The 26,812-nt window shown below is 41.5% G+C and overlaps 1 protein-coding gene across 1 annotated transcript; it reads left to right on the forward strand.

The window, feature by feature from the left end:
* The first annotated feature begins 12,073 nt into the window (after positions 1–12,073).
* Positions 12,074–24,060, forward strand: SEC61A1 (SEC61 translocon subunit alpha 1). The gene is made up of 12 exons (XM_071439661.1): positions 12,074–12,185; positions 13,407–13,474; positions 14,131–14,196; positions 14,285–14,363; positions 15,180–15,311; positions 16,653–16,762; positions 16,960–17,113; positions 17,914–18,074; positions 18,588–18,785; positions 19,093–19,284; positions 20,883–20,959; positions 21,729–24,060. The coding sequence occupies exons 1-12, from the start codon at positions 12,179–12,181 to the stop codon at positions 21,913–21,915; spliced, it is 1,431 nt and encodes a 476-aa protein (XP_071295762.1). The 5' UTR covers positions 12,074–12,178; the 3' UTR covers positions 21,916–24,060.
* Positions 24,061–26,812: the final 2,752 nt, after the last annotated feature.

The following is a 26,812-nucleotide window of genomic DNA, read 5'->3' on the forward strand; positions in this document are numbered from 1 at the left end:
TGGTCAGAAATTAATTTTTCATTTGCAAATGTCTGTAGCTCTCCCTACAGCTTTTCAAGGGGACTCTAGCTCCAGCTTCAAAGGAAAGCTATTTCACCCCCAGTTGTGCTCAGCTGGAACTAGTACATTTGCAATTTGCTATCATTTGATGTGTAGAGGTTGAAAGCAAAGGAAATATTTGGAAATGGCAAAAAATATACATAGAAAGTAGGCAGAAATACACTTTCCTTCTCTCTCAGTGAATGTCTCAGTGTGTACTGCCCTGCCTGGTGTTTCCTGGAGTGATTCACCCATCACCCCTGGCACAGGCCAGGCTGGGGCTGCATGCTGGCATTGCTGGAGGGATCCACAGTGGAGCTGTGGATCCTGACAGGCTGCTCTGCCCTGCCTAAGGAATTACCTTTACACCTTAGCTTTAAGTGTTCCACAATGTCCTATGTAGTTTGTATACATATGTATAACATTATTTTTAGAAGTTCTTTACTGACAGCAGTAAGATTCTTTTTAAAAAGCATACCTGGCAACTCTGTCTTCTGCCTAACTCATCAAAGTACTTTAAAAAAAGAAGTGTTGGTCTTTAAATAATTTGAACTATTCCGGGCTTCAAGTCAAAAAGATCCTTAAATTCCTGATGAGCTAAGGAACAAATGGGGAAATCTTTTAGTACTTCCCTGTGTCTTCTTCCTTCTCCAATTTTATGCTGGCTGTAGTGTTCTCCTCAGAAGTTTTCTCAAAAAGTTTTCTCCTCAGGGTTTACCCAATAGCTTTAAGCAGTCTCTTCTGTTTCTCTTCCCCTAATCCCATTTCTTCCTCAGCCCACTTATTTGACCAGTCCTTAAATTCCTTTTTCTCTCCTCCAGTTCCCCAGAAGTTGGGAATAGCTCCAGCATCAAATCAGCATTGAAGGACACAAGGAAGATCACGTCAGCTCCCTGGATTTGTGCACACTCATTTTTGGGCAGGTTCTAGCCCCAGTCCCAATTCTGCTGTTTATTCTCGTACCAGATGAAACCTGCCTGCTCTGAAATGTCACAGATGCTGTGGCCATGACCAGGCTGGGAGCTGACCTGCATTCCAGCCAGCCCTGCCCTGCCCTCGCTGCATGGTGCCCTGAGTCTGACGTTAAATGCCTCCCATACTGTGCGTGCCATGGCTGTAATGACTGCAGGCCAAGCCATTATCATTATCTCTGATTCCTGAGCACTGGATGCTACAAAAACTGCCTGAAGCACAGAGGGAGGCAACTTCATTATTCTTTATAGCTCATGTCTTAAAGCCACATTTCCTCCTGCATTTTCCGCCAGGCCAGGTTTCACTAAAGAAGTGGGTCTCTAATTTATCAGGGGTTTTTTAATATTGGTATTTTTTCTCCACTTTCTCTTTTTCTAGTTCATTCTTTATAATAATACAAGTGATTTCACCAGCTTTTCTGTGGAATGCATTGTCCAAACCAGCCTCCCAAGGCCACTGGCTTTTCATTATCAGGGTCCAAGTATAGCCACTAAAGTGCCAGTCAGCTGCACTACTTTATTTTCCCATTCAGCAGCTTCATAGTAGAAGAAATGTATTTCATCCATACATGCAGTAATGTGAGAGGAAACCACTTCCCACATACACAAATTCCTGACTCATTCCTTTCAAATGTGGCTGAAACAACTGCTGAATGCAAACATAAAAAGCTATAATACCCATTCAATAGGCTTTTGCAGGCTTCCCAGTATGAGGAGGAGGATCACAGGGAGATGTCTTGTAACTAGAGCACTGATCAGAAGTTTGAGCCTCTCTGGGTGTGTTTTCAGTTCAATTACTCCATTTGCTAGTCTTGGGCATCTGGTCTCTCTGCCCAGGTTCACCCATGTGAAACAATTATAATAACACATCCCTAAGCATTTTGTGGGGCTGCCTCCTGTGTTTAGAGGGAGGGGCTCACATCTCTGTAACTTTATATTGAGATCCACGTAGCAGAAAGTGTTTTACAGAGGTAGAACAATAACACTGTTGCACTGCTCTCACCTCCGTGATTTTTGGTGACAATTTTGTCCCCAGCATTCAGAAACTGAGCTTTTCTGGGAAATGAGAGATTGGGTGTTTGCAGACAACAAGGGCATTTCGTTTACTCCTTCACAGAAAAGCAACAGCACATATCTAATTGTTGCTGTGTTAAGTAGAAGGAGGAATGTAGGGCTTATTACATGTACCTCCATAGCCAGTCTCACTTGGACACAGGCAGAACTAATCTCAGCAAATTGAGCGGTCACTAATTGAGGCTAAATTTGAAAGGTAGTAATTAGAAGGATGAATGAACTGTCTTTTTCTCAAAGCAGATCTGATTTAATAAAGCACTCCACTTAGACACAGTCACAGTGAAGCAAAAAAAGAGAAGGTGCTTTGCAGAACTGTAGTAGATTTACTGGGTAACTGAGACCTGAATTCAGATGATCTACCACATGTTTTATAGGAAAGATTCAGCTCTCTGGGGAGCTCTGTAACAAATCTGTGACTGATTTAACTAGCCACTAAAAGGCCCTGCTGCATCCAAGGAATCACCTACAGAATATGCAGTAAATACATTTTTTACAATATTGCTGGAACAATGTCGCATCTACTTGCTTAGCTACTGAACTAAATAAAACTAACTAAAACTTAAGGGGCTCTTAATTTGCTTATTCCTTGAGCATCCTTCAGTAATGACATGTTCTAAGGTTTTGTTGCCCACTTAACTACTTGAATAGTCCACAGGTACACTATAAAGTGTATAGGGAAAGGTAAGAATGTAAAAAAGTAAGAAGAAAAGAGACTTTTAAAGGTGTCTGACTTCATCTCCCTTCTTCTGTCAGAAAGAGCACACCTCCATTCAGGCAAAGCTATGGCAATCTTGCTGCTGTGAGATGTGATTTTTAGCTGAATAGATGTATCCAAGCCAGATGTAATGATTAGCAAAGAAGATTCAATAGTGCAGGTGCCAGCTGTCAGAGCAATTCAGTGTGATCTCTAGCTGGCTTGGACAGCCCATGCTGAAGCCCAAGCTGTTACATGCTCACTGCTCTCATTAATTATCAGGCTCAGCTGAAGCTAACTAAGGTATTCACTCATGCTGCAGTCAGAACTCCTAAATGAATATAAAAAAGACTAAATCTTTCTTTAGTTCATCTGCAGGATTTGAAAAAGCATTTTGCAGTCAGATCATTTTGTAGCCCATGTTGCCATGAAGCTACAAATTGCTTACAGCAGCACAGCACAGAGAGAGGCAGAGAGAACAAATGCTCACTGAGGGGTGTGTGGCACAGCAGCTGCTTGTGCCAGCACTGCCACTTGAAAATTCACTTATCAAAGGCTGCCTGGATGCACCAGCATTCACCTCAGCTTTGGAGCCAGCCCACTGTAAAGCCAGCTCTTTGGAGTGCTCAGAGGGGACAAACAGTCAGAGGCTACACAAAGACTGAAATTGCTCCAAAGCCTGTCATAGCTGGTGCATTAATAGCTTACTGCTTGATGGCTTCTTGGGCTCTTACACAAAGATGCCAAATAGCAGATGAACAAAACCACAGGAACAGGAAATGTACCCCCTTTCCAGGATTCACAGATGATAAAACCTTCCTGACAGTTATTGTTCTGTGTTTTTCAGAAGGGATGAGGAATCCGCTGCTACCCAGCACTGCTGCATAAAGCAGCCATCTGATGCCCAAAATCACAGCTCTCTTGCCAGGAAAATTGCCATACTAATGCTGCTGCCCTAAGCAGCTCAGTCTTTAATCTGATTTCTTTGTTTCTTATTTCAGGCAGGCTGCTGTAACAGCAATGTTCACTGAAGGCTGCTAAGCCTCTTGGCATGTACCTCTGTAAAACTCAGGCGTGTTAGCAATTCTCTAGCTGGCCAGAGTCCTGCCCACTTGCATTTAAGGAGGACTTTAATGTGTTTGTACTGCTCTGATATTGCACAGATCAGGGTGTAGTTACTGTTTTATTTCCCTAGCTGAGCTAAGTAAATATTGATAAAGATTTATATGGCCTACTTTCACAAGGAAAGTAAATCTTTGTAAGTAAAAATTCAAAGTGAAGCTCTAACTTGCTTTTTTTGGAGCCATGTGTTCACTGTGTATTTAATCATATTTCTGTTGTTATTGGATTTACTGGATGCATTTTATAAAGTGCATTAGGAGATCCACAGGGATGTCTATTCAGAGGATGTGACCCAGCAGGATTTTTGGCCAATGATGGCAATAGAAGCCGGATCAAACCAGGCCTGTTAAATGTTAGCATTTAAAAAAGCCCTCTCTGAGACTGAGAGGTAAATAGTGATCAAAAGTAAATAAAAAGAAATGATATATTGTAATTTATATCTAGTCTGGATTTAAACTGCAATTTTTACAAGGAAAGAGATATCAAGAATACATTTTGTATGCCCAGCCTGAATCCAAACCTGAAATTATCCATCTGCTGAAAGTCACCATTGTTCCACTGAAAAATATGGGTGGATAAATTCTAAAGGGACTAACTACTAGGCTCAACATAAAACTCACTGTTGAACTACCCATAAAGATCATCTGCTCAATTTAAACCATAATGACATTTTGAGGGATCTCAAAGCTACACCAAATTCCATGTCAGTAAATCAGCTGAGACAAAACTGGAGTCAGAGAACACTGGAAATATAGCTGCCTGGGGACAGCCCACAGGCTGACTGCAGAAGTGCTGGTCACTGGGTTAATGACACATTGAAACCCTTTTGTAGTATGGGGAAAAAAAAAATCCATTAAAAAAAACCTACAGAGACATCTAGCTCTATGACCTAACAGCTGCAGTTGTCTGCCATACAGTGGATTATTATGGAGATGAGCAAGCATGACAAAAATGTTACAATAATGGAGAGACTTTAAAAATGGGAGACTGGAAATACAATGCTGTTTTACTTGCAAAGTGTTTCTCATGCAAGTGTCCCTGGGAGATTTTTAAAACAAAGTTTGAATGAAATACAATAAAAATCAAATCAAAGCCCATTCACTATGTACCAAACAGAACAGCTTAGGTTTCAGATTTGGTTTTAAAGCCAGGAAGACAATTTACTTGATGAATTTCTGCTGCTGCTCAGAATTCCAGAAGAAAGAAAAAGACAGTTGCTCAAAAGGTAGTTTACAAAGAGTTTAGATTTAAAAGCTGATGTTGTCAAGAGATCAAAATTGAAAGAATCACAGAATTATTCAGCAAGAGCTTCAAATATCCATAAAATAAACAGAAATCAGTTCTATTCCAGGATCAAAAGGAGAATTTTACATGTACAGCATTTTCTTTTCAAGCATGCACATGATAATTACTGCATGCAGCAATGTCAGTGTATTACAGGTTGAATTTGCATGAAAAAGCCATGCAGCTACAGGCAGAGCTCAGCCTCACTCTGTGTGCACCCCACCAGTACAGCTTTGTGTGCAACTCCACAGCCCTGGGTGCATGAGGTTACTCAAATTCAATATCCAAACACTGATTTGAAGCACAACAGCTGATGCAGAAGTCCAATGTTCACGTTGTTATTTGACCACTGTCAGGACTCCCCAACTGGACTAAAGGGACCCAGTGTCAGGTAACATTTGCTGACTTGAAAACCAAACACCTCCTCTGTTGGTAGGTTTCCATTCCCAAACACAGGTCCAATGTGGTTGCAGCACAAAAGGTATTTTTGCTAATGCTTCATAAAATTCTAGATGAAATTAAGGCTCTGTGCCAAAAGCTGTCTCTGCAAAGGTGTAAAGGCTCTCAGGTTGATAGTGGTGATTTCCAGCCCTGGCCAATTTCCACATGGGGAATGTTACAATCAAGCTGGCAGTGATTTTTATGTAAATTGGTCCATTATCAGAGCTATATGTATCTGGTTACTAGTCTGTGGGCCCTTAAGGGAAATTGGCATCAGTATTTGCAAGACAAGCATTTTTTTCCTTAATGTTCCAAACACTGTTGTTTGTTGGGTTTTTGGGTTTTTTTAAACAATGGTTCCAGGTCAATAATTTGATGACTGAAAAACAGATCATATAAGTACAAGCTAGTTCTTAATACCTAGAAATATGAAAACATTTGGTTTTGTTAGGTCTATTATCATTTTTTACAGAGTCTAGTTAGATAAGCCACAGAAAAACAAGTAGGGCATGAAAAATAACCAATCTATGGGGGAAAGGAGGGGTTTAACATAAAAAAAAACATGCTGAAGGCTTCTGAAACCTTGAAGAAGCTGGAAGAGAACACATGGGAAGCATTTAAATGGTACAAAGCATTTATCCTTGTATTAGCTGTAGGCCTTCCAGTCTTGCTGACATATTCACCTGTTGGTTCACCTTGAGCAGGTACAGTTTGCAGGCTGCCAGCTGAGAACCAGCCATTATCAATCTGGTCTGGAGATCTGTGGCCAGCAGTCACCAGCACTGCATCCCCCAGGGAAGGGTGTAAAATCATTTCATTCCTGTTGCATATACTTCAACTGCCCATATTGCATGAGCTGCTGGTGGTAAGTATCTGTCTGACCCTGTTGGCTGATCTGCATAATTTTACCATAATTTGTCATAATTTGTCCCCTCCATGGCATGGTTTAGCAAACAGAAGGTAGCTTTATTACAGAGCTTTTTCTGAATCAATAGTGCTGCTCTCATTGCAAAACTACACATTACTTTTTGTTTCTACTTGAAATATTGAGGTTTCATGAGAAGATGCAGGATGAAACAGTACTCCTACTGCAGTTTTGTTGCTGTTCTTTGACAAGATCAGGGTTTAGCCACTGACTCTTTGTGGTACACAAAGTGTGTGTTATGTAGAAGGTCTCTTTTATCAGAAGCAGAAATCAGGATCCTCATTATTGAGCAAGCACTGCTGTAATGCTGCCAGCTGGGAGCATGGCTCGTTAAAGGTACAGTGTTGTAGAGTTTTTTAGATACCTTATTAAGAATTGCCATAAATATATGGAATAAAATGATGTTCTAGGAGCACCTGGGCGAACAAATTTGAGAAATAGGGGTGTGAGTCATAACAGAGTTCAGGACTCAAAACACTTTGTGCAAAGCAGTAGCAAGATATTCAGTTAACCTCTCATGTCCTGATAATGATATTGGAAATGCTCTTGTCCATTGCCATTTTGGCCTTATGTCTGGCAGAGAAATTAACCTCACTTCTTTTGATGTATTCTATTTAATCAATGGTTTGGATATCTCATTTTAGGTATTGAAATTGGAATTTTTTTTCCGAACAGGCACAGGTATGAAACATCCAAGTGCAGGGCCCAGCACTTCACAATCATTGAACCTCATGCAATTGGCCTTGGCCCATCAGTCCAGACCCCTCTGTGGTGTCCTCTCTGGCAAATCAACATTCCTACCAAGCTTGGGGTCATCTCTACAACTTCCTGAGGGTGGCCTTCACCCCCCGGACCAGATGATATCTTTGATGAAGATATTTAAGAGAACTGGCCCAGTGTGGAGCCCTGGGGAGCACCACTTGTAACTAGCAGCTGCTTGGGGCTCCTCAGACTGGGAGATTTTCTCCTGATTACAGACTACCAGGGAGATTCTAGCTCTGTGGAATCAATAGAGTCTGGCTATTGGCTTAAAGGAGCTACCAGCTAAGTCTCTTTTAGGTTGGTAGCAATCAATTTACTTTAGGAATGTTGTCTACTCAGGGTTTCCTGGAGGTCATCCTTATGTCTGTGCTCCTACGCTGTCATTCAGACCATGAACTTCCACTTAGTGACTTGTTTCACACATGCTACCACCCCTAGAGCCCATCCACCTGCATAAATAAATCTTTAGGGACATCTAACAAGCACCTGTCAAACAGCCTGAGAGACAGCATGGGGGTGGCAGGCAAAGGGGATGTCAAGCATGTCACGCTTGTGGTTGGTCCCTGGAACACTCTGTCAGAGCACTGGAGCTGCAGCTGCTCCATCTGAGCAGGATCTGAGGGACATCCCCACGTGATGATCTTCAAGGGGACTCACAGTACAGCTGCACTCTCAGAGAGGTCACAGGGATCTCCTGAAGCACCCTGAGGGCCCAGGGATCTGCCTGCAGGAAGCTCAGTGCAGGACTGTGGACTGGCTCACATTACACTTAACACAAGGACTTCTGGTCCTGAAAGTGGCCCTTGGGCATTGATCTACTGTAACAATTAAATAATGACACTAATAAAACTTGCCTACACAGTTGTGTGCATTTCATGCAAGCTGAGAAGGCACCATAAATAAAGCAGCTCTTCCACCTTGTGGTTGCACATACAACTGCTGGCAGGGAACTGGATACAAACACTGCAGTCAAATGCTGGCCATGCTGGCTATTGCTGTCCTCTTTTAGACTGATGCTACAAATATGAGCTAGCCTTGATTTGTAAGGTGAACCCCCACGTGTGTGTGTGTACAAACAGCAGCTTTGCAGTGCCCTCTGGCCATCCCAGCCTGCAGGCGCTCTGGGACCAGGATGCCAAGGAAGGAAGGACTCCTTCATCCTCCCTGCTGGGGAAAGGTCTTCACTCAGCACAACAGGAGGCAATCCTGGGCACACTGGTCAAATGTGCTGGTGTGGGAACAGGGTGTGAGCAAGTCACAGATGTGAAAAATGCCGTTTCTTCAAGGAGAGGTTGTAGCTGGTTTCTGCAAGCAATGACTAGAACAAAAAGGAACCACTTAAAGGCAGACACAAATTCATCTGTGCTGGTCTCCCCATTTCTACTCTCTGCCCCCATTTTCTGCTCTTTACCTCTGGCTATTGAAGCAATCATGTACTCTTTGCTGTTTGAATCAGGGTACAATTCAGCACCTGTAGTCAGTCACCACAGAGCAAAGCTTGATTTGCAAAGCAGTAATTAAATGGCAGCTTTGCACTAATGCAATAGTGGTATACTGAGATTATTTTGCAGTAAAGGCTGAAGATTTGCACTGTGTGACACTGGCTAACAAACTTCAGTGCCATTAAGTGAATACTACTGTGTTTAATGGTCCTAAAGTACATTATTTCTGAAGCAGGATCAGCTTGGTTATATGAGACACTGATTTGGTTTGAAGAAAAAAAGCAAAACATGAAAAGAACAAGCTGTTTTAAATCTACATCTGCTTCTCAGATGTTGCTGTTCTCTAAAGAGCAGTTTATTAATTACATGCTATCCTCCTCCTCTTCATCATCATCATCATCATCATCATCATTCCAGTTGTACCAGCTGGCACCACTCCACACTGGGTCTTCTTGCAGTAGTAGGTGCTTCCAAAACAGTGTAAAAATCAGCCCTAGAGTATAAAATTCCATTTTTGTCACACTGTCTGCAATTGGCTGCCAAAATAGTTCCCCAGGATAAACTGTCAAGGTCAGGGAGTCATACCAGGCTAAAATTTGACTCAATGTCTCACATGGCTTTACTATAATAGTGCCCCAAGAACTGTATCTTCAGTTTCTTTTGCTTTTCACTTCTGCAGAGTGACACTTGATTATACAAAAGAGCTGAGCTTGTCTCTTGTCTGTGTATTTTTACTGCAGTTGGCAAAGCAGATTCCTTTTTTCATTGTAAGATCCAAGGAAAGCTTGCTTTCAGCAACCATTTTTTCTACCTAGAACTGAACTTCAATGGCAAATTTCACTTGAAGGACTGTACCCTCTTCACCCAAAATGTGAAGCTGTTTAGGCCCAGGATGGACAAAATACAGAGGCAGGTAAAATCTAATGAGTTTTCATCCTCCCTAAGCAGACAATTCTGTGTCATTATACATTTTTTTACAGTAGAGAACCAACCTATCTTACTGTCTAAAATTATTAAAAAATAAAATAAAATAAAAACAGGAACAAAAGAAGTCTGACAGGTGATACATGCATGCAAATAACAGCCAATTAAATATTTTTCTCCTTTCTTATGGCACAGACAAAGTTTACTTGCACAAAAAGCGTGTGTGACTGTGCAAATTCTGGCACCTCATTGCATGTTTCTACCATCACTCCCCTGATCACTGTGCTGTGCTTCCCTATCCAGACTCCCAAAGAACCACTGCTGGTTCTCCCTTTTCCACTTACCAGCTCTGACAAACCAGCACAGTGTCCACATAACTAAATCTAAACCATCTTATCAAATCAACTCTGCAAGACAGCATGTCACTTGGAAAGCAGTTGCTTTATCTCTAATTAGAAATGGGTGGATTGAAACAAGTTTCAATAAAATGGATGTTTTGAAATGAGCAACCCTGGACAAGAACTAAAGCATTCTCACAGCCATTGGCAATGTCTTCAATAACTCACAGATGAAATGCATGGTTTCAGAAGCCTGCAGAAGGGCAAATATACAGTCCAAAAACAAAAAAGTAAAAGAAAAAAAATTACACAGGAATTAGGGTTGGTCTTTTAAATCTCAGAAAAGTAGAGATGAAATAATCAAACAAAGCGTACCTAAGTGCTCAGAAAATATCAGGGAGATGTTGTGGAAGCAATTATGCATTTTATAGAGTGTATACACTGACTTTAACGGCTTTGTATCAGCACCTCTATTTGCTTTAATCTTTCCCTTGACTTGTGTTTACCTTCCCTTTCAGACTGCTGATAACTGCCCCTGCAGAGGCCTGGAAAACACACAGAACATTGAGTGCTTCTGGCAAGAAACACCTCGGACAATCAGCCCTGGTAGCACGTGTCCCTTGCTGGTGCTGCTGGGTGACAGTGACGTGTGGCTGGCCCGTCACTTCCTTGACACGCAGCCCAAAATTTCATATTTCCACCAATGTTTCACATTTTATTAAAGCCCAGCTGGACCTACGTGTGTTACACACGGCCTTGGGCAGGCAGGGAGGGACTGTGGGACACTGACACCTGGAGCTGTCTGACATGGTGTGAAAAATGCAGATTTTATGATTGGCTTTTTGCAAATATTAAAATGAATATTATATGTGTTGTGCTAAAAAGTAATGCTGTATTAATTCTCTTAAGTAATGCGTTAAATATAGTTTTAGGTTATAACAAAATGTTAAAATAGAAACTATGCTATGTAGGATACTTTTATTCCTAAAGAAAGGACTCGCACTGAGATAGCAGCCACAGGACACCTAAATCTTTCAGAGAAAAAGAATTTATTGCTCCATTATCAGGAGAAATGAACTTCTTCCCTCCTCGCTCAGGCAGGACGATGCTGTTAGGATTATGAAGAAGTTGACGATGACCAGACAGAATTCTGTATTTGAATGGAATTTATGCATCATGTATGAGATGTATGAATATGAAACAGGTTATTGTTTTTAAGGGTTAATCCTCTGTTAACATGTGTCTTTTTTCAGGCTTATGCTGCCCAGAAAAAGGTACCCAGACGTCCGTAACTCTTTGCTTCTATTGTCTCGTATTGTCCTAATTCAAATTATCCAAATTATTAATACTCTAATTGCATTACTATTTTTATAATCATTTTATTACTACTAAACTTTTAAACTTTTAAAAACAAGTGATTGGTGCTTTTCACAATGGGACACCCAAATTACAGGGTGAAGTTGTCACCTGAGTTCCCTCTACGATAAATACATCTGGAGGATGATTCAACTCATCTGAAAACCTATGTGAGATATGCAGAGTGATTTCTCCAGAGATGAAAGGGAAGCAGAGTATTTCTTTACTTGTATCTCCATTAACCAGAGAGTCCAGAGAACTACCTACAAGGATAATTTCCAAATGGCCAGAGGAGCTGAGGCATTTACACACAGCTGCTCTTTCTGCCATCTGACGCACTTGTTATGTGGCGGGTACAAGGAGGTTCTTACTGCACAGCAAGGCCTACAACGCCCCACTGCAAAAACACATAACCAGGAAAATAATTTAATTGCTTATTTATGTATTGATCTGTTGAAACCTCTTAAACCAGCGCTACGCTTTCTGGTAGCTAAAACACGCGTTCCTCGACACACAGGAGCCAGTCCCACACCACATCAAGATGGCGGTAGGCGCAGGACTACAATTCCCGGCAAGCGGCGCGCCGCTATGGGCGGCACCCGCGCCGTGGGGGTAATTGTGTTCCCTGACCGCAGAGCACGATGGGAGTTGTAGGCGGGGGGGCGGTGCGGCCGCGTCCCGGCGCATGCGCAGCGGCGGCGGCGGACGCGGCGCGTGGCAGGAAGCGGAAAGGGGCGGCCGCGCTCGGAGCCTGACGTGTCCCTCCCGCCGCGGCCGCCGCTCGCTGCTGCTCGGCCGGCGCCGCCATGGGCAGTGAGTACCGGGGATCTCCCGTCCCGTCGCTCCCCCTGGGCTCCTCCTTCTCCCCTCTGGCCGGGAAATAGCCGCTGCCGGGGGTGGCAGCTCATGGCGGGGAGGGAACCGGCGCCGTGTGCCCCGTGCAGGGCGCTGCGGCCGGCCCCGCCAGGCTGAGGGTGCCGGGCGCGGTGCCGGGGTGGGGGGGCCGATGTCACTTCGGGTGTGACCCCTCAGGGACATGTCACAGGAGTTACAGGGATCGATCCGTGTGTGAACCTGCAGGAAAAGCTGCTTGGAAAGCGTCTTAGTCGATTGCTGTGTTACTGTAGATGTTGGCGAGACCCTTGATTTGAATTTAATTGAATTTTGCGGTCCAGTGTAGCTTTTCAGACATAATCGTTTGAAATTAAGAAAATATCTTTTGTGGGCTGGTCTTAAGTTGCCGCTGAAGTTGCAGCCTTCCATGAAAAGGTGGAAAGACACCAGTAATTTCAGTTCTGCACTGTTGTACTCTTCTTAGTTCAAATCAGTCCAAAATACGGATGCAACCCTAAATTTGTCATAACAGATTTAGAATTAACTCTTCAAATTCAGAACTCTCTGCTTATGGGAGAACTTGTGACTTTGCAGATCCCCTCTTCATTGTATGCTTATTTTAAGACAGACTTCTAACCTAAGAATGTGTCTTTTAGGCTAGGAGGGGATCATGGCATGAAATGTTCTGTAGACTGACTTGAATTGAGGTTTCTTAATTGCATGGATAGGAACTGTTAATCTGTATGGCCTGAAAGTGTGTAGGACTTCTTAAACTGTATGGCTCAAAAGTAAGCTATACATATAATACCCGAGGTGCTTTTTTCTCTAATATCTGGCTGAGAAGAAGCTACCATGAAATAAATGTTTGAGGGTGTTGATAAATTAATGTAAAGCAGTTACCGAAGTTGTTTGGTGCTGTCAGCCTACTTGGTGAAATGGGAAAGCACTCGACTTTCTTTAATTCTGTTCCTAGTCCATACTGTACTTAAAACATGTTAGCTGAATCTCTGTGTAATTAGAACAGGTAAGAATTTAATAATATAAAACATACACCCTGCCCCAAACTAACCAACCAAAATTTCTCCAGAATTGGGACTTTTATTATATAGAGTACATGTTCAAATTCAATTCAGCTTGAGCTTTTTCCAGTGTGCATTGTGTCTGTGTGTTCACTTTGTCTTTTAACTTATTTCTGTACAGTAAAATTTCTTGAAGTGATCAAGCCCTTCTGTGTTATCTTGCCTGAAATTCAAAAGCCAGAACGTAAGGTAGGTAAATAAAATTTACTTCCTAGGTTTGTATTTGTGTGATATAAAATCAGAGTTTGTATTTGTGGGATTTGGGGTTTCTTCTCTGAGGGGAGAATGGCAGATTTAGGTACAGCTGTTTGTAGTGGAGTGCATGTGTGGTGCATCTCGTGTGGATGTGGTTGTACAAGAACAAATGGGGTTGGGCAGATTTGTTTATGTCACAGCAGTGCATGGTGAGATGTTGAGGGCAGTACAGATTGAAGTGTAAACCAGAGTAAGTTAAAGCCACAACTTGAAAATCTCTGCTTCATAAGCTCTAATCTAAGATCATTTGCTGAGATAAACTGCTCCCTATTACTGTTTTTTTCTCATCATAAGCTCTTACTCATGAAAATGTAAGACTGATTTCTGTGGAAGTACTAGAATTACCTTGCATTGACATAAGCCTTTTATATTTGGATTAAATTTTGAATAAAGCTTTGTAGCTTTCCTTGGTTTTATGTGGAATGAAGGGGATGAAAAGTATGTTGTTTTCTTTGGGGTGTTCTGTACTTTGTCCCTCCACAAGAAAATCAAATATGCTGCTATGAAAGTTTGCTTGATGGACTTGGTCTTATTATCTTGACAGCTTTATCATCTGTTGTTGATTTTTGGTTTTGTGTTTTTTTCTTTAGATTCAGTTTAAGGAAAAGGTACTATGGACAGCTATCACACTCTTCATCTTCTTAGTATGCTGCCAGGTATGCTTCCTTCCCTTTTTAAGGAAGAGCTGAAATGTTTAAAGCATGCTTTGAAGTCTCTAATTTAATCTCTTGGTTGGAAATGCAGATTCCCTTGTTTGGCATTATGTCGTCAGACTCTGCAGATCCTTTCTACTGGATGAGAGTGATTTTGGCATCCAATAGAGGTATGGTCAGGCTTCCAGGAGGGCACCTTTTTTAGCTTGAATCAAAATGGTTTTGGACTTGCATTCCACTCCATTGTAATGAATATAAAAACTGAAGTGAAGAGTGAAAAGTAATTTTTCTGTGTTACTTAAAGTCATAAATCAGTGGGGCATTGGGGAAGGCACAACTTTCTAGACAAAATGAGTATAAGATTGACTGTGTGCAATCTATTATATGTACAATAATTTAGCTTTGTTTTTTGGAGGGAAATGGTTGGGGAAGAGACAGTTCCTAATTACCTGCATTGCTGCTGTTGCAATCTTCAAGATTTATGTTTCAAAATCATTTGTGTTTCCTGGAGTGCTGTGGTTTCCTGGGTGACTTCTTTGAGTCTGACACACAGAAGATTGAAATGCATAGTAGTTTATATAAATTTCAGTTTCTTGTAGAGGCTTTCTAATGCAGGTGTGAAGGTTAAAATTCATGATAGTTTATATAAATTTCTGTTTCTTGGGGAAGCTTTCTAATGCAGCTATGAATTAAGAATGGTGACAGTTTCCTGAATGGTCTTTATCATTCTATATCATTTGATCTATCAGTTTATATCATACTTTGTTTTATGTAGAGTAAATCTATTCTTGACAGCAAAAGTCTTTTTCACTGAACACAGTATTTTTGAGGTACTGAGGAGTACTACATGTCAAACTGACTTCTAACAAACTTTTGTTAACATTGATAATTTTTACATAGATTTGGAGTTTTAGATCTTCACCATTGTGATGTAAAGGTTGATAAAAACTAACTTTGAACTTCACTGTTCTTCCTGTGTCTGGCAGGAACATTGATGGAGCTGGGCATTTCACCCATTGTCACCTCAGGGCTCATCATGCAACTCTTGGCAGGTGCTAAGATAATTGAGGTTGGTGACACCCCAAAGGACAGAGCTCTCTTCAATGGAGCCCAGAAATGTGAGTAACAGCTCATGCTGAGCACTGCTGGTTCAGAGTATCTCACCCTGGCAGTGGAAAGTGAATTTACCATGGGGTGAGTGGTGCAGTTGGGCTTGTGGGTTTGTGCCATGTTCTGCTGCAGACACCTGCATTTCATCAGTCTCTTACTGACAGCTCTCTGCCTTGTTGGCTGTTAAGCTTCAGAAAGGTGTGAAAAGGAAAAGAGTCAGTGCCATTGGCATTGGTGCTGTAATCTCCCCAGATAAGTGAAGCAATGTAGAGACTGTGGAGACTCAGCTTTTGAACTGTGATAGTCAGTGTTAATCTGAGTGTTTCATAGTGATTAACATCTTGGTTGTAGCTGTTTATACCTTGCAGCTCCAGGCATGGGTTTTTCTCATCAATAAGGGGTCTCTGTGGTCACTTGATAATGACTTCCAGAAAAACTTGGGTGTTTTGTAGATATTTGATGCTGTATACTATTTATTGATATGTGTACTGGGAAAAATCATAAATTGCTAAGTAATATCTTAACACCCTCAGAGTTTTCAGTGTCTAAAGCAACCTTTGGTAACCAAACGTACTTGCTTCTAAGTGCATTTGAACTATTTGTGTGTATTTCTATTTTCAGTGCTAGATTTCAAACAACAACGTTAACTTGCTCTTGAATTTAAACACCCTGTGACTTATGTATTCCTTCCCAAATGTTGTGGTTTAACCCCATCTGGCAATTAAGTATCACATGGGACATTTGCTCACTCTCCTGTGGAAGGAGAGGAGAATGAGAAAAAAGACAATAAACTTCGTGGGTTGAGATAAGAACAGTTCCATAACTGATACAAAGTAGAATATAACAATAACAATAACTGTAACAAAAAGGAGAGAGGGAAGTAAAACCTCAGAGAAACAGTGATGCACAATGCACTGCTCACCACCTGCTGGATGCCCAGGCAGTTCCTGAGCAGAGATCAGCCCCTCCTGGCCAATCCTCCCAGCTGGTTTGCTGAGCCTGACATTCCAGGGTATGGAATATCCCTGTGGCCACTTAGGGTCAGCTGTCCTGGTCATGCTCCCTGCCAGCTTCTTGTGCACCTGCTGGCTGGCAGAGCAGGGGACACTGAGAAGTTCTTGACTTGGGGCAAGCACTGCTGAGCAGCAACTAAAACAGCACATCAGCCTGTTATCAGCATTATTCCCATAGAAAATCCAAACCACAGTACTCTACCAGCTACTACAAAGGAAATTAACTCTATCTCAGCTGAGACCAAGATTCTCTACAAAAAGGTGATTTCTGTTTCTCTAATTGCCCACTGACATAAGGATCCAGGACAAATACATACTTTTTCTTTTATTCTGTAGTGTTTGGAATGATCATTACCATTGGACAGTCCATTGTGTATGTAATGACTGGAATGTATGGAGACCCATCTGAGATGGGCGCTGGTATCTGCTTGCTTATCACAATCCAGGTAATTTCTAATCTTCTCTACTTTTTCCCTGAAAGGGTCAAAGAATCAGTTTTATGGACAGGCTGTCCCTCATAGAGAGCAAAAAGGCCCCAGTGTACCTGCTTCTTCACATATAGTCTAATCTTTTAATACACATTATTTTTCCAACAAAATGAAAAAGACGTGAAACTAATGCTGTATTTCTTTTTTTACTGTAGCTTTTTGTTGCTGGTTTGATAGTTCTGCTCTTGGATGAGCTTCTCCAGAAAGGATATGGTCTTGGTTCTGGCATCTCCCTCTTCATTGCCACCAATATCTGTGAGACCATTGTGTGGAAAGCATTCAGCCCCACCACAGTGAACACTGGGCGAGGTAATATGGCACAGTCTGTTCTCTTTACCGATAGTTTGGAAAAAAAGGGAACATCTTTTTAATTTTAACTTAATGCCAAATGCTGTTACTACCATCTTGCCTGTGTAGTGAATCTTGCTAATGCAGCAGGTGCTGCTGTGCAAAGTGCAAGCACAAAGACATTTTTTCTCAATTTGTAGTATTTTACAGGATATTTACTGAACTTGAGTTTCTTACAGTGCCTTCATTAGAAGTCAGCAGTAGTGGACTGCCATTGTATTATGGCTGCTGTCCAACTTACTGACCAAATTTATTCGCTGTTTCTCTCTGCTCCTTGCTTTTTTTACACTTTGCCCTAAAGACCTTTTTCTCCAAACTCCACTGGAGATCCTGTTTGCTGCTGTATTGTAGAAAACAGAAGTGAGGTTGTGCTATTTGCTGTAATCCAAACAATAACTTGTGTCTCACCACAACTGACACTAGAAAGTCTGATGCTTCCTTGTAAGTTTACTTTTTTTTTTGATCAGGAGGAGGAAGGAAAGAACTTGGTACTTGTCGGTGTTTCTAGAGACCAATAGAGTTATCCTGTGTTGGGTTATGATTTAGTTTCTAGGCCACTACAAGAGGATTAAAAAAAAAATTTAGAAATAGCAGCTGATATGAAGGGAGATAATATAAAAGTCTGAAAACATGCTCAAGGTGCAAAAGACTCAGAGCAATCCTATTCTGAATCCTGTAGTTCAGAAATACGCTTAATGGGACAAAACACTGAAACTTGGAGATAATCACAGCTCACCTAAGTTTTTCCTTTCCTTTCCAAGGCATGGAATTTGAGGGAGCCATCATTGCTCTGTTCCATCTTCTGGCTACTCGCACAGACAAAGTCCGAGCTCTCCGTGAGGCCTTTTACCGCCAGAACCTTCCCAACCTCATGAATCTGATTGCCACCATCTTTGTCTTTGCAATTGTCATTTACTTCCAGGTCAGTTGGAATAATGAGGGTTGTAAAACTGTATGGAAGTAGGTCTGAAACTTGCTTCCTTCTGCAGTTATATATTCACAAGGCTCATTTTTGTACATGCAGCATCTGGATGTTTATTATACTCTGCCTTCTCTTAATCAATTTCTACACTTACCATAGTCACACAGAAGGCTTGAGGCTTAGTTTGGTCTCTGAAAAAAGAAACAAAAAACCAAATAAAAATACCCCAGATGCACATGTGCATGTGATACTGTCTAACCCAAATGCTATTGCTTTTTACTGGGAAACACTTGGAAGTTTTTAGGCCTGTTTGTTGCTGAAGAATATAGGAAGTTGTAATGTTTCTTTTCCTGGATGCTTTGTTCAGTCTTCTTGAACCTTCAGATTTCTTCTGATGTCTGAATCTTTCATACCTTCTTGTGTGTGGCTGTGTGTTTAGACAACCACGCAGTTTTGCAGTTTTTGGGTTCACATCCAGATGTAATGGGGGACTTTCTTTTGAAAACTTTGCAGGGCTTCAGAGTGGATCTTCCTATCAAATCTGCTCGCTACCGGGGCCAGTACAACACCTACCCCATCAAGTTGTTCTACACTTCCAACATTCCCATTATTCTCCAGTCTGCCCTGGTGTCCAACCTGTATGTCATCTCCCAGATGCTTTCTGCCCGCTTCAGTGGCAACTTGCTGGTCAGCCTGCTGGGCACCTGGTCTGTGAGTATTCCTTCTCAGCTTGCATACATCATACAAGGGCACCATTGGAATGTGGGGTTGAAGAGATGGTCTCTCAATATGAAGACACTTTGATAGGTGGTCATACACACTGAAACTCCTAAATCAGTAATTAGTTTGAATTAATGGTAGCATATGAGGCTTGCTGTGATGAATGTAAATTTATGTGCTGCTGTAGTAGTAATGATGCAAAGTGACACAAAGGTGACACAAACTTTTCTAAGACTTGGCTTAATGGCTAAGAAATAGTGAGGAGATTGGTGACTGACTGCTTGCTTTCTTCTTCCAGGACACGTCTTCTGGAGGCCCTGCTCGTGCTTATCCAGTTGGTGGACTCTGTTATTACCTGTCACCTCCAGAGTCCTTTTCTTCAGTGTTGGAGGACCCTGTACATGCAGTTGTTTATATTGTATTTATGCTGGGCTCCTGTGCTTTCTTCTCTAAGACATGGATTGAAGTCTCTGGCTCCTCTGCCAAAGACGTAAGTTTAAAATGACAAATTATGTGAGCTTACATGATGAAAACAGATGGGCAGTTGTAAGAATGAGACTGACTTTCTTCTGAAAACTGCTGGTAATATTGTTGGTAATATTCATTGTTTGTGTAAACAGGGACTGTGTCCTTTTTTAATTGAGAAAGATTAAGACAGAATGGGTGTCATTTTTTTCCTGATTTCTTTACTGCTTTTTCAAAACAACATCAAAACTTAAATTGCTTTAATTGGAATTAGGAAATTTAGAACATAGAAATACGTGATCAGTGTGAGAGCAGGAAAGGTAACAGGAGAGGTAGAAGCTCTTTCAGTGCCATATGACAGGTGCACTGTGTGCAAGGCAGTTGCCACTTAGAAACTTGCAGGTAAAGCTCAGACAGCCATTCCTGACACAGAGAGTTCTGAGCTTCCTTTGTGGGAAAATTAAGTAGAGGTTGTTATTTTTAACTAGAGTGCACTGACAATGGAGAATATAATGCAGTGCATTGATGTACCTGAGGCTAGCTTCTCAAAATTTCCATTTGCTACAGGATATTTAACATTCAGGAACTATATCACCCTGAAATTGGAGTTGGAAAACAACATGGAAAATAGCTGTCATTGTGGTAGATTTGTATTGTGTCGTTCTGGGTAGGAGGTGAAGTTTGGCAGCCATGTGGAATGGTTTAATCCATTCTTTAACAAAGAAGTAATTGCACAGTTACTGTAACAGTGTGAGCACTCTCTTGTTTTGCACTTGCATCTTGCTGCTTCTCAGGCATGCAGGGAGGCACTCACAGCCATGTAGAGTCAGGTTTTTATTTCAGGGTAAACCATTCCAGTATTCAGAGTAGACAGTTTTTAACGCTTTCATACCTTTTCCTGATACTAAGTAAAATAATTTTAGGTTCATGCAAAAAAGTTCAGAAATAAAAGTTGATAAATCACTAATTAAATTTCCACTGTGTAGTGGAATGCTGGCAGCTTACTCCTCTCAAAACGTGTTTTCGTAGTACATGGAGTCAGTGATGAGCACCTTCATGTTCCCCTGCTAGAGTTTGCTACCCACAGTTGTTAGTAAAGTGTTTGCAGGGCTCTGCTGTAACCCTGTGCAACTGCAGATGTCCAGTTTAAGAATAGTGTTCCAAGAAGGGATTCTAAGTCTAGTTTCTAGTGTGGCTCCACAAATAAATAGTTGACTCAACTGGATGCAGGAAACTGAAATGGAATAAACACTTAAAGGAATGATTTTGCAACATCTGTGAAACCCTCATCAGGGGAAAGGTAGATGGAAAAACATGGATTGAATTATTTGTATGAGAGCCCACCAGTATCCAAATTTTCCTTTTCTCAGTAGGACTAGAATTATCCAGAAAGCTTTGTATAATTGACAGGTAGAAAAGTGCCTGTGACTGTAGTTTATCTGAAGTTAAAATACTGGATATTTTGAACTCAGATGAATAATGTAAAACACAATCCAAAATACAAAACAATACAAAAACCACCCAACCCCACCACCTTTTACTTCTGTTTTCCCACAGTACTACATTCCATGGCCTTGGCAGATCACACTAAACTTACTTGCTCCATTCCTTGATTCAATGCAGGTTGCCAAGCAATTGAAAGAACAGCAAATGGTAATGCGAGGCCACAGAGAAACTTCAATGGTACATGAACTCAACAGGTGAGCTACACATTCACTGGCTGTTCATGCAAGGAGTTCTGGGCAAACAAAGGGCAAAGTTTGCTTTTACTTCCATTTTCTAGATCCTCGAACTCAGATATTATTTCAGCTTTGATGTCACATGCATATGACATAGAACATTATCTCATTAAGGGAAGACTTATACAGTACAGCTTATTTATGCCTTGCATTTAAAGAATTTGCCTCAAATTCTGGACCTTTTATTTTCCTGGGTTGTTTTTTTTTTTCATTTATGTACTCTTCTCAGGGTAGCTAATAATGAGCATTTCAGTGTACTTTACTACTTCAAGCTGACCCAGAAATATTTTCTTACTGTAATTTTTTGTGTGTTATTAGTCTTGAGGACTGTTTTCATGCAGACCTTGCTTCTAAAACAAGTAGTTACTTAAATCTCCTAGGGGCAGAGGTGGGCAGGGGTTGATGTCTTTAGGTTTTCAGATTTCAGGGCAGGACCTATGTGCCCTTTGTGTTATGGTAATGTTATTGTAACTTTGGATTTCAGTCACCTACAGATGATTTGAAGAGCCAGTAGCCATGAGTTTAATATTTGTGCATAATTGCATGGTGGACTGTAATACCTTCTCCTCTTAGGGTAGCATTTTTTTCTTCTCCAGTCAGGTTGAGCATTTTATATTCTTACCCTGATTGCAGACCCACAAGGGAAGTGAGTATTCGGCCATTGACTTTTTTGTTACTATCTAAGCAAAGTCTAATGCCCCTTTTCCTATTCTCATTTCATGTTTTCCAGGTACATCCCTACAGCTGCTGCCTTTGGTGGGCTCTGCATTGGTGCCCTCTCTGTGCTGGCAGACTTCCTGGGGGCAATTGGCTCTGGAACTGGAATTCTGCTCGCTGTCACCATCATTTATCAGTACTTTGAAATTTTTGTAAAGGAACAGAGTGAAGTTGGCAGTATGGGAGCTCTTCTTTTCTAAACCTAGTTTCTCATGGACCCAGGAAAGAGAGGAGGGACATTCTCAAAGTGTAGCCAGTCAGGGGAAAAGAAGTATCATAAACTTGATAGTGTCATTCTATAGAAACACATATTTTAATAATGTTTCCAAAGCACATTCCCTTATGTTCAAACTTTTCTAGCATACTGTTTGCATTTTATAAATTGATGAAGAAGATGTGCAAAAAATTTTTTTAAGAAAATTGTTTTTTAATTATGTGTTAGGAGAGTCAGTTTTCTGACTTGGATTTAGTTCAATGACTCCTAAAAATTTTTTGAGCCCCTTTCACATTTAGTAACCTGAAGCCTTTACAGGTTTTAATTAATGTTTGTTAAATGAATCTTTGGAAGGGATTTTTTTCCATTTAACTTGTTTTTGCAGCTCCTTTGCAGTAATGGTGAAAAAAGTCTCTCCATCTGATGCTCAAATTCCATAATTACAGTTTAAGCACAAATGGTGTTTCATGTGTTAGGGGTTTCTTTTTTCAGTATGGCAGATTTGAAAGGCAGTTGTTTCTTTTTACTACAATCTAATATCTATAATTCCAAATGTTTTGTCATGTAATTACTACAGTAGACTTTGTCAGCTGTTGAGTATTGGCTTGAGACTGTTTTCAAGTTTCTGTGTAAGAAAGGAATGTGTCCTTTCCCACCACCTCTCCTCCACAAGCAGAAAACTCAGGTAAATCTAGATTCTGCCAGAACCTGTGCCTAAGAGTTGCTACTTTAAAACTTGGTTAAACCAACTTTGTAAAGCCTTCTAATTAGTCTTTATTGCCATTAGTGGCTGTGCTTCTAGCTCTGATGTCAGCTGAAAGGAATGAGTGTTATGGCTGCTTAGATGCAAATCTGCTTGTGCTCTTTGCTAGAGTGAAGTTTCTCTCCTTGATAATGAATTCTGGTCTCATAGCAATCAGGATGTTATCTGATCACTCATATCTAGTGAATTTTGAGTCTCATTACCACAAAAGAGTGGAAAGAATGGATGCTACTTGTCTTTGTAGATCTAGATACAAAACCCTTGTCAGATAACTCCACTAAGGGGCTTATGTAGAAGGCTTTTCCATCCTATAATCTCATGGATTTGAGTGGTACGTAGGAAAATACTCTTTCAGAAGGTATTGGGATTCCTTTTTTGAAGATCACACCTTCAAAATGGAGAGTTTACAGTTAAGGCTGTAATGGACCACAATAAAACTTAATTTTCCATTTTAATTTAGGTTGTCAGTACTAATCAGGTGCCTAGGACCAAATGCAAATATTTGTGTATGAGTCTTGTAAATACACTTCTCCTCAATCAGTATTGGACAACATGCAAAGCAGAAGGAGGAGTTGTGGCTGCTGGAACTTTTCTTTACGCTGCATCAACCTGCCTTCTGTGCATTTTTGCATGTTGGGCAGACAGTCTGTGAGTCACTGTTCCTGCTGGAGTGGTGGGACTCTGTTACACACCCAAGGAGCACAGATGACATCCAGAAACCCTTGTTAATGCCCTGAACTCAGATACCAAACACGTGGGAAATCTGCAAATGTGGAATGAGATGCACCCATCAATGAAAGTCAAATGCCCGGGATGAGGATCACGATTGGAAAAGGAACAAAAGAATTGGGATGAAGTATCCATGAAATGATCACTGTCAGCCATTCACTATGATGTCACACTACATTGAATATTTTTTCTGGTTTTTATGAAGTACTAATGCACCACAGCACAACTGTGATGTGAAAGGGGGACAGTGAAAAAGTGGCATTAAAAGGAGAGGGAAAGGGTTCTGATACAACTCTGCTTTGGGGATTCTGTTGTTGTTTTTCCAGGAAGCCCAATACAAACTATTTTAATATAAAAAGACTCCACGTCTGTGCATGCTGCTCTGGCTGGGCTGGAGCTGTACTTGTATTTTTGGTCATATCTGTTTGAACTGGTTGCAGTTTAGACCATTTGCTCTATGGTATCTAAGCAGCACTTGTTCTGTGCATCTGTATTTTTGTGGTCTAGTGGTGAATCTTTGTTATCAAACACCTGTGTCCTCAAAGCAGAACCTGCTGGCCATACAATGGATGTTCACAAAAAGAAATAATGCCTATAAAATCTGCTTTATAATGAAATAAAGTACATCTTTGGAGCTAGTGCCTGGCTTTTGGTGCTTGGATACTGTTAGAATTCTAACACTTGTGGAGTAAGGTTACCCACCTATGAGACTGAGATACTGGTACCCTCAAAACACCTGATCAGTGTGTCAGTGTGAAATAAAGACAATTTGTATTTGCTCCAAGGTCTCTCAGTAGTGGGTTGCCAAAATAACTGGATCCTGACCATTCCTTTGGGCAATTCTAAAGGTGTTGCACAAGTAAATAGAGGGTGAGTGGGGTACTGATGCATCACTTCAACAAAAACTATTTCCATTAGAGATACAGTGCCAGTCGTTTTGTAGTGTGATAATTGAGACAACAAAACTCAAAGCTGATGATATTCCCAATATTGTTTTGCCCTTTGAGTTTCTAAACTTAGAGTAAGATTTTGCCTTCCTCCTGAATAGAAATATCCCACTACTTGAAAGCAAATTTGCCTAAAATACTGGATGCAGGAAGTTCAGCCATGATATTGGTTGTGTTTGAAGTCACTCTAAAAAGCAGCCTGATTTCTCTCTTGCTGTTTTATTTTTCATCAGGAGACTTGCACTGATGACTGTGGTTGCTGTGGGACTATTATGTCATCACACATATGATCACAGAAATAATTGAGTTCACTGTAGATGTGATGAGTTACATGCAAGAGCTGGATGAGAACCAACACCAGGGCAATGTCTGACATCTTTCTCCTGGGGCTGTTTTGTGCAAAATTCTTGATGTGTCCTTTCCTTCTGCCCTGCAGGTTTCAGGTGGAAGTTTCTTTAGCATTTAAGTGCTGGCTATTTAATTTTTGTCCCTTTTGTCATTATTTGTGACGTTTCAAAAATCATCTGGTTTATTCTAGTTCACTTATTCCTAGAGCAGGGTAATTTTGAGATGGCAAACAAATGGACTTTTTCCTCTAATTTCTCAAACATTTTGTTGTTGGGTTTTTATATTTAAAAATTAATTCCTTTTGGCTGCAACTGTAAAGTTTGTTGCTTTAGTTTAAATGTTTCATGACTGTGCTCCCTTGAATTTTTCTGGGGATAACTCCGTCCCAAACTGTAAACAGACTGATTTGTGGAATTTGTGATTTAGGTTTTTTAGCCAGCTTTTGGAAAAGGAAGAAGCCAAGTGGCTCAATAAGTGCTTTTCCTAACTGTCCTCTCTGGAAGGAGGAATAACAAGCTTTAGGGGGCCCTGCATTTCCCCACTGCTGTGGGGAGGCTGCGAGGTTCCTGGCAGCTGTTTGCTCACGGATGCGCTGTGACACTGCCGGGTCCTGGGCCGGCATCCCTGCCTGCATCCCAGACCTGCTCCGGGTGCTGCCGGCTGCTGACCGCGCTCTCCAGCCCTTCCCGGCCCGGCTGCCTCCCTGCGGGTCCTTGCGGGCTGTTTCGCCTCTGGAGATGGGACAGGGACAGCGAGGGACGCTGGTGGCATCTCTGCCGTACCCGGTGTGCGCCTCGCCTGTCCTTCACCTCCTTTCCCCGCCGCTCCTCTGCCAGGTTTCTCCTGCCCCTAAAGGAGATGCGGGGGCTGGGGCAGCGCTGGCGGCTCCGGAACGGATCGTCGGCCCCGGAACGGCTGCGCAGCTCCGCCGAGCCTCCCCAAGCTCCGAGCCCGGCCCGAGCCTCTGCCCGCCGGGTGGCAATGTTACCCTGCGAGTCAAGCACGGCACTCGGGATCCGGGAAAGGCGGATCCAACCTGCCCCAAATGTGTTCTTTCCGTACGATGTAAAAAGTTCGGAGCAGAGTTTGCTAATATTTATTTGTGCTTCCTGGAGCTGCATCCAGGATTGAGGTTGTTTTAAGATGAAACACTGAAAATAATATGTTACAGCGTTTATAATAATTTCTTATATATTTCAAGCATGCTGGGTGCCAAGGGGCAGTTGTCTTCTTCTGCCACTTAAGCCTAGACTGAAACAGTCTATGGGATTGGAAAGAAGACAAGAAAAGAAGCATTTAAAACCAAAATCAATATTCTAAGCTGGGGACCTAATTAGTCAGCTAGACTTTAAGCTGCTGGTTTATAATATGCTCCTGGATGGATCTGCTCAAATTGAGACTCTTCTGTGGGCCAGGTTGTATCAATCCCCTGGCCATTGCCAGCGTGGTTCCAGCCAAGCTGGCAGCATTTGGCAGAAAGGAAATACCCTGACAATTGGCACCTCCTTTGGCAGCTGTATCACAGGGCTGGAGACTGAAGGAGCACAGACATGATACACTTTGTCATCACAGAGGGGGCTGTCAAGGTCAGAGGCAGGATGCTGGCTCTGAGATATTTCTTGCTGTAGAACAAGACTGGGCCAATATCTCAGAAATAGGAATACCTGGGAGCTTAAAACAGAGGGAACAAATAGAACAGTGAGGATACATATTTTTAAGAAACTGTTTCAGATATTTTTATATTTCTTTGAAGAATATCAGGATACATGGCACATATATAAAATCCCAGATTCCCCTTCTTAGATATTAAGGCTAAAGTGGATGGTTCCAAAAATGGTGTGAGCGCTGCTGGGGAATATTAGTTATCTGAAATCTCAGGGGAGTATTATCCACTTTAATCTTCAGCGTGTCTGAAGCTCTCTGATGTTCTTACAGCTCTAATGTGTCTCTTCTTTATACCTGTGGTGTGAAGATTTATGAAAGAAGAAGGCAGCTCCAGACATACAGGAACAAGGTACAGTGAGCAGAACATTCTGCCTGATTAACTTTGCTATATAAGTGTGATTTTTATTTTTGTTTAAATAGCTTCATTTTTT

This window comes from Agelaius tricolor, unplaced genomic scaffold (assembly GCF_023055355.1).
Source record: "Agelaius tricolor isolate 1412-34295 unplaced genomic scaffold, bAgeTri1.0.p SCAF_14, whole genome shotgun sequence".
NCBI lineage: Eukaryota > Metazoa > Chordata > Aves > Passeriformes > Icteridae > Agelaius > Agelaius tricolor.

Excerpts from the sequence above, each read along its gene's own strand:
- SEC61A1 (XM_071439661.1), top strand. Across the intron at positions 14,197-14,284 it reads TCTTCTTAGTATGCTGCCAG|ATTCCCTTGTTTGGCATTAT; the intron begins GTATGCTTCCTT and ends TTGGAAATGCAG. Across the intron at positions 17,114-17,913 it reads CACAGTGAACACTGGGCGAG|GCATGGAATTTGAGGGAGCC; the intron begins GTAATATGGCAC and ends TTCCTTTCCAAG.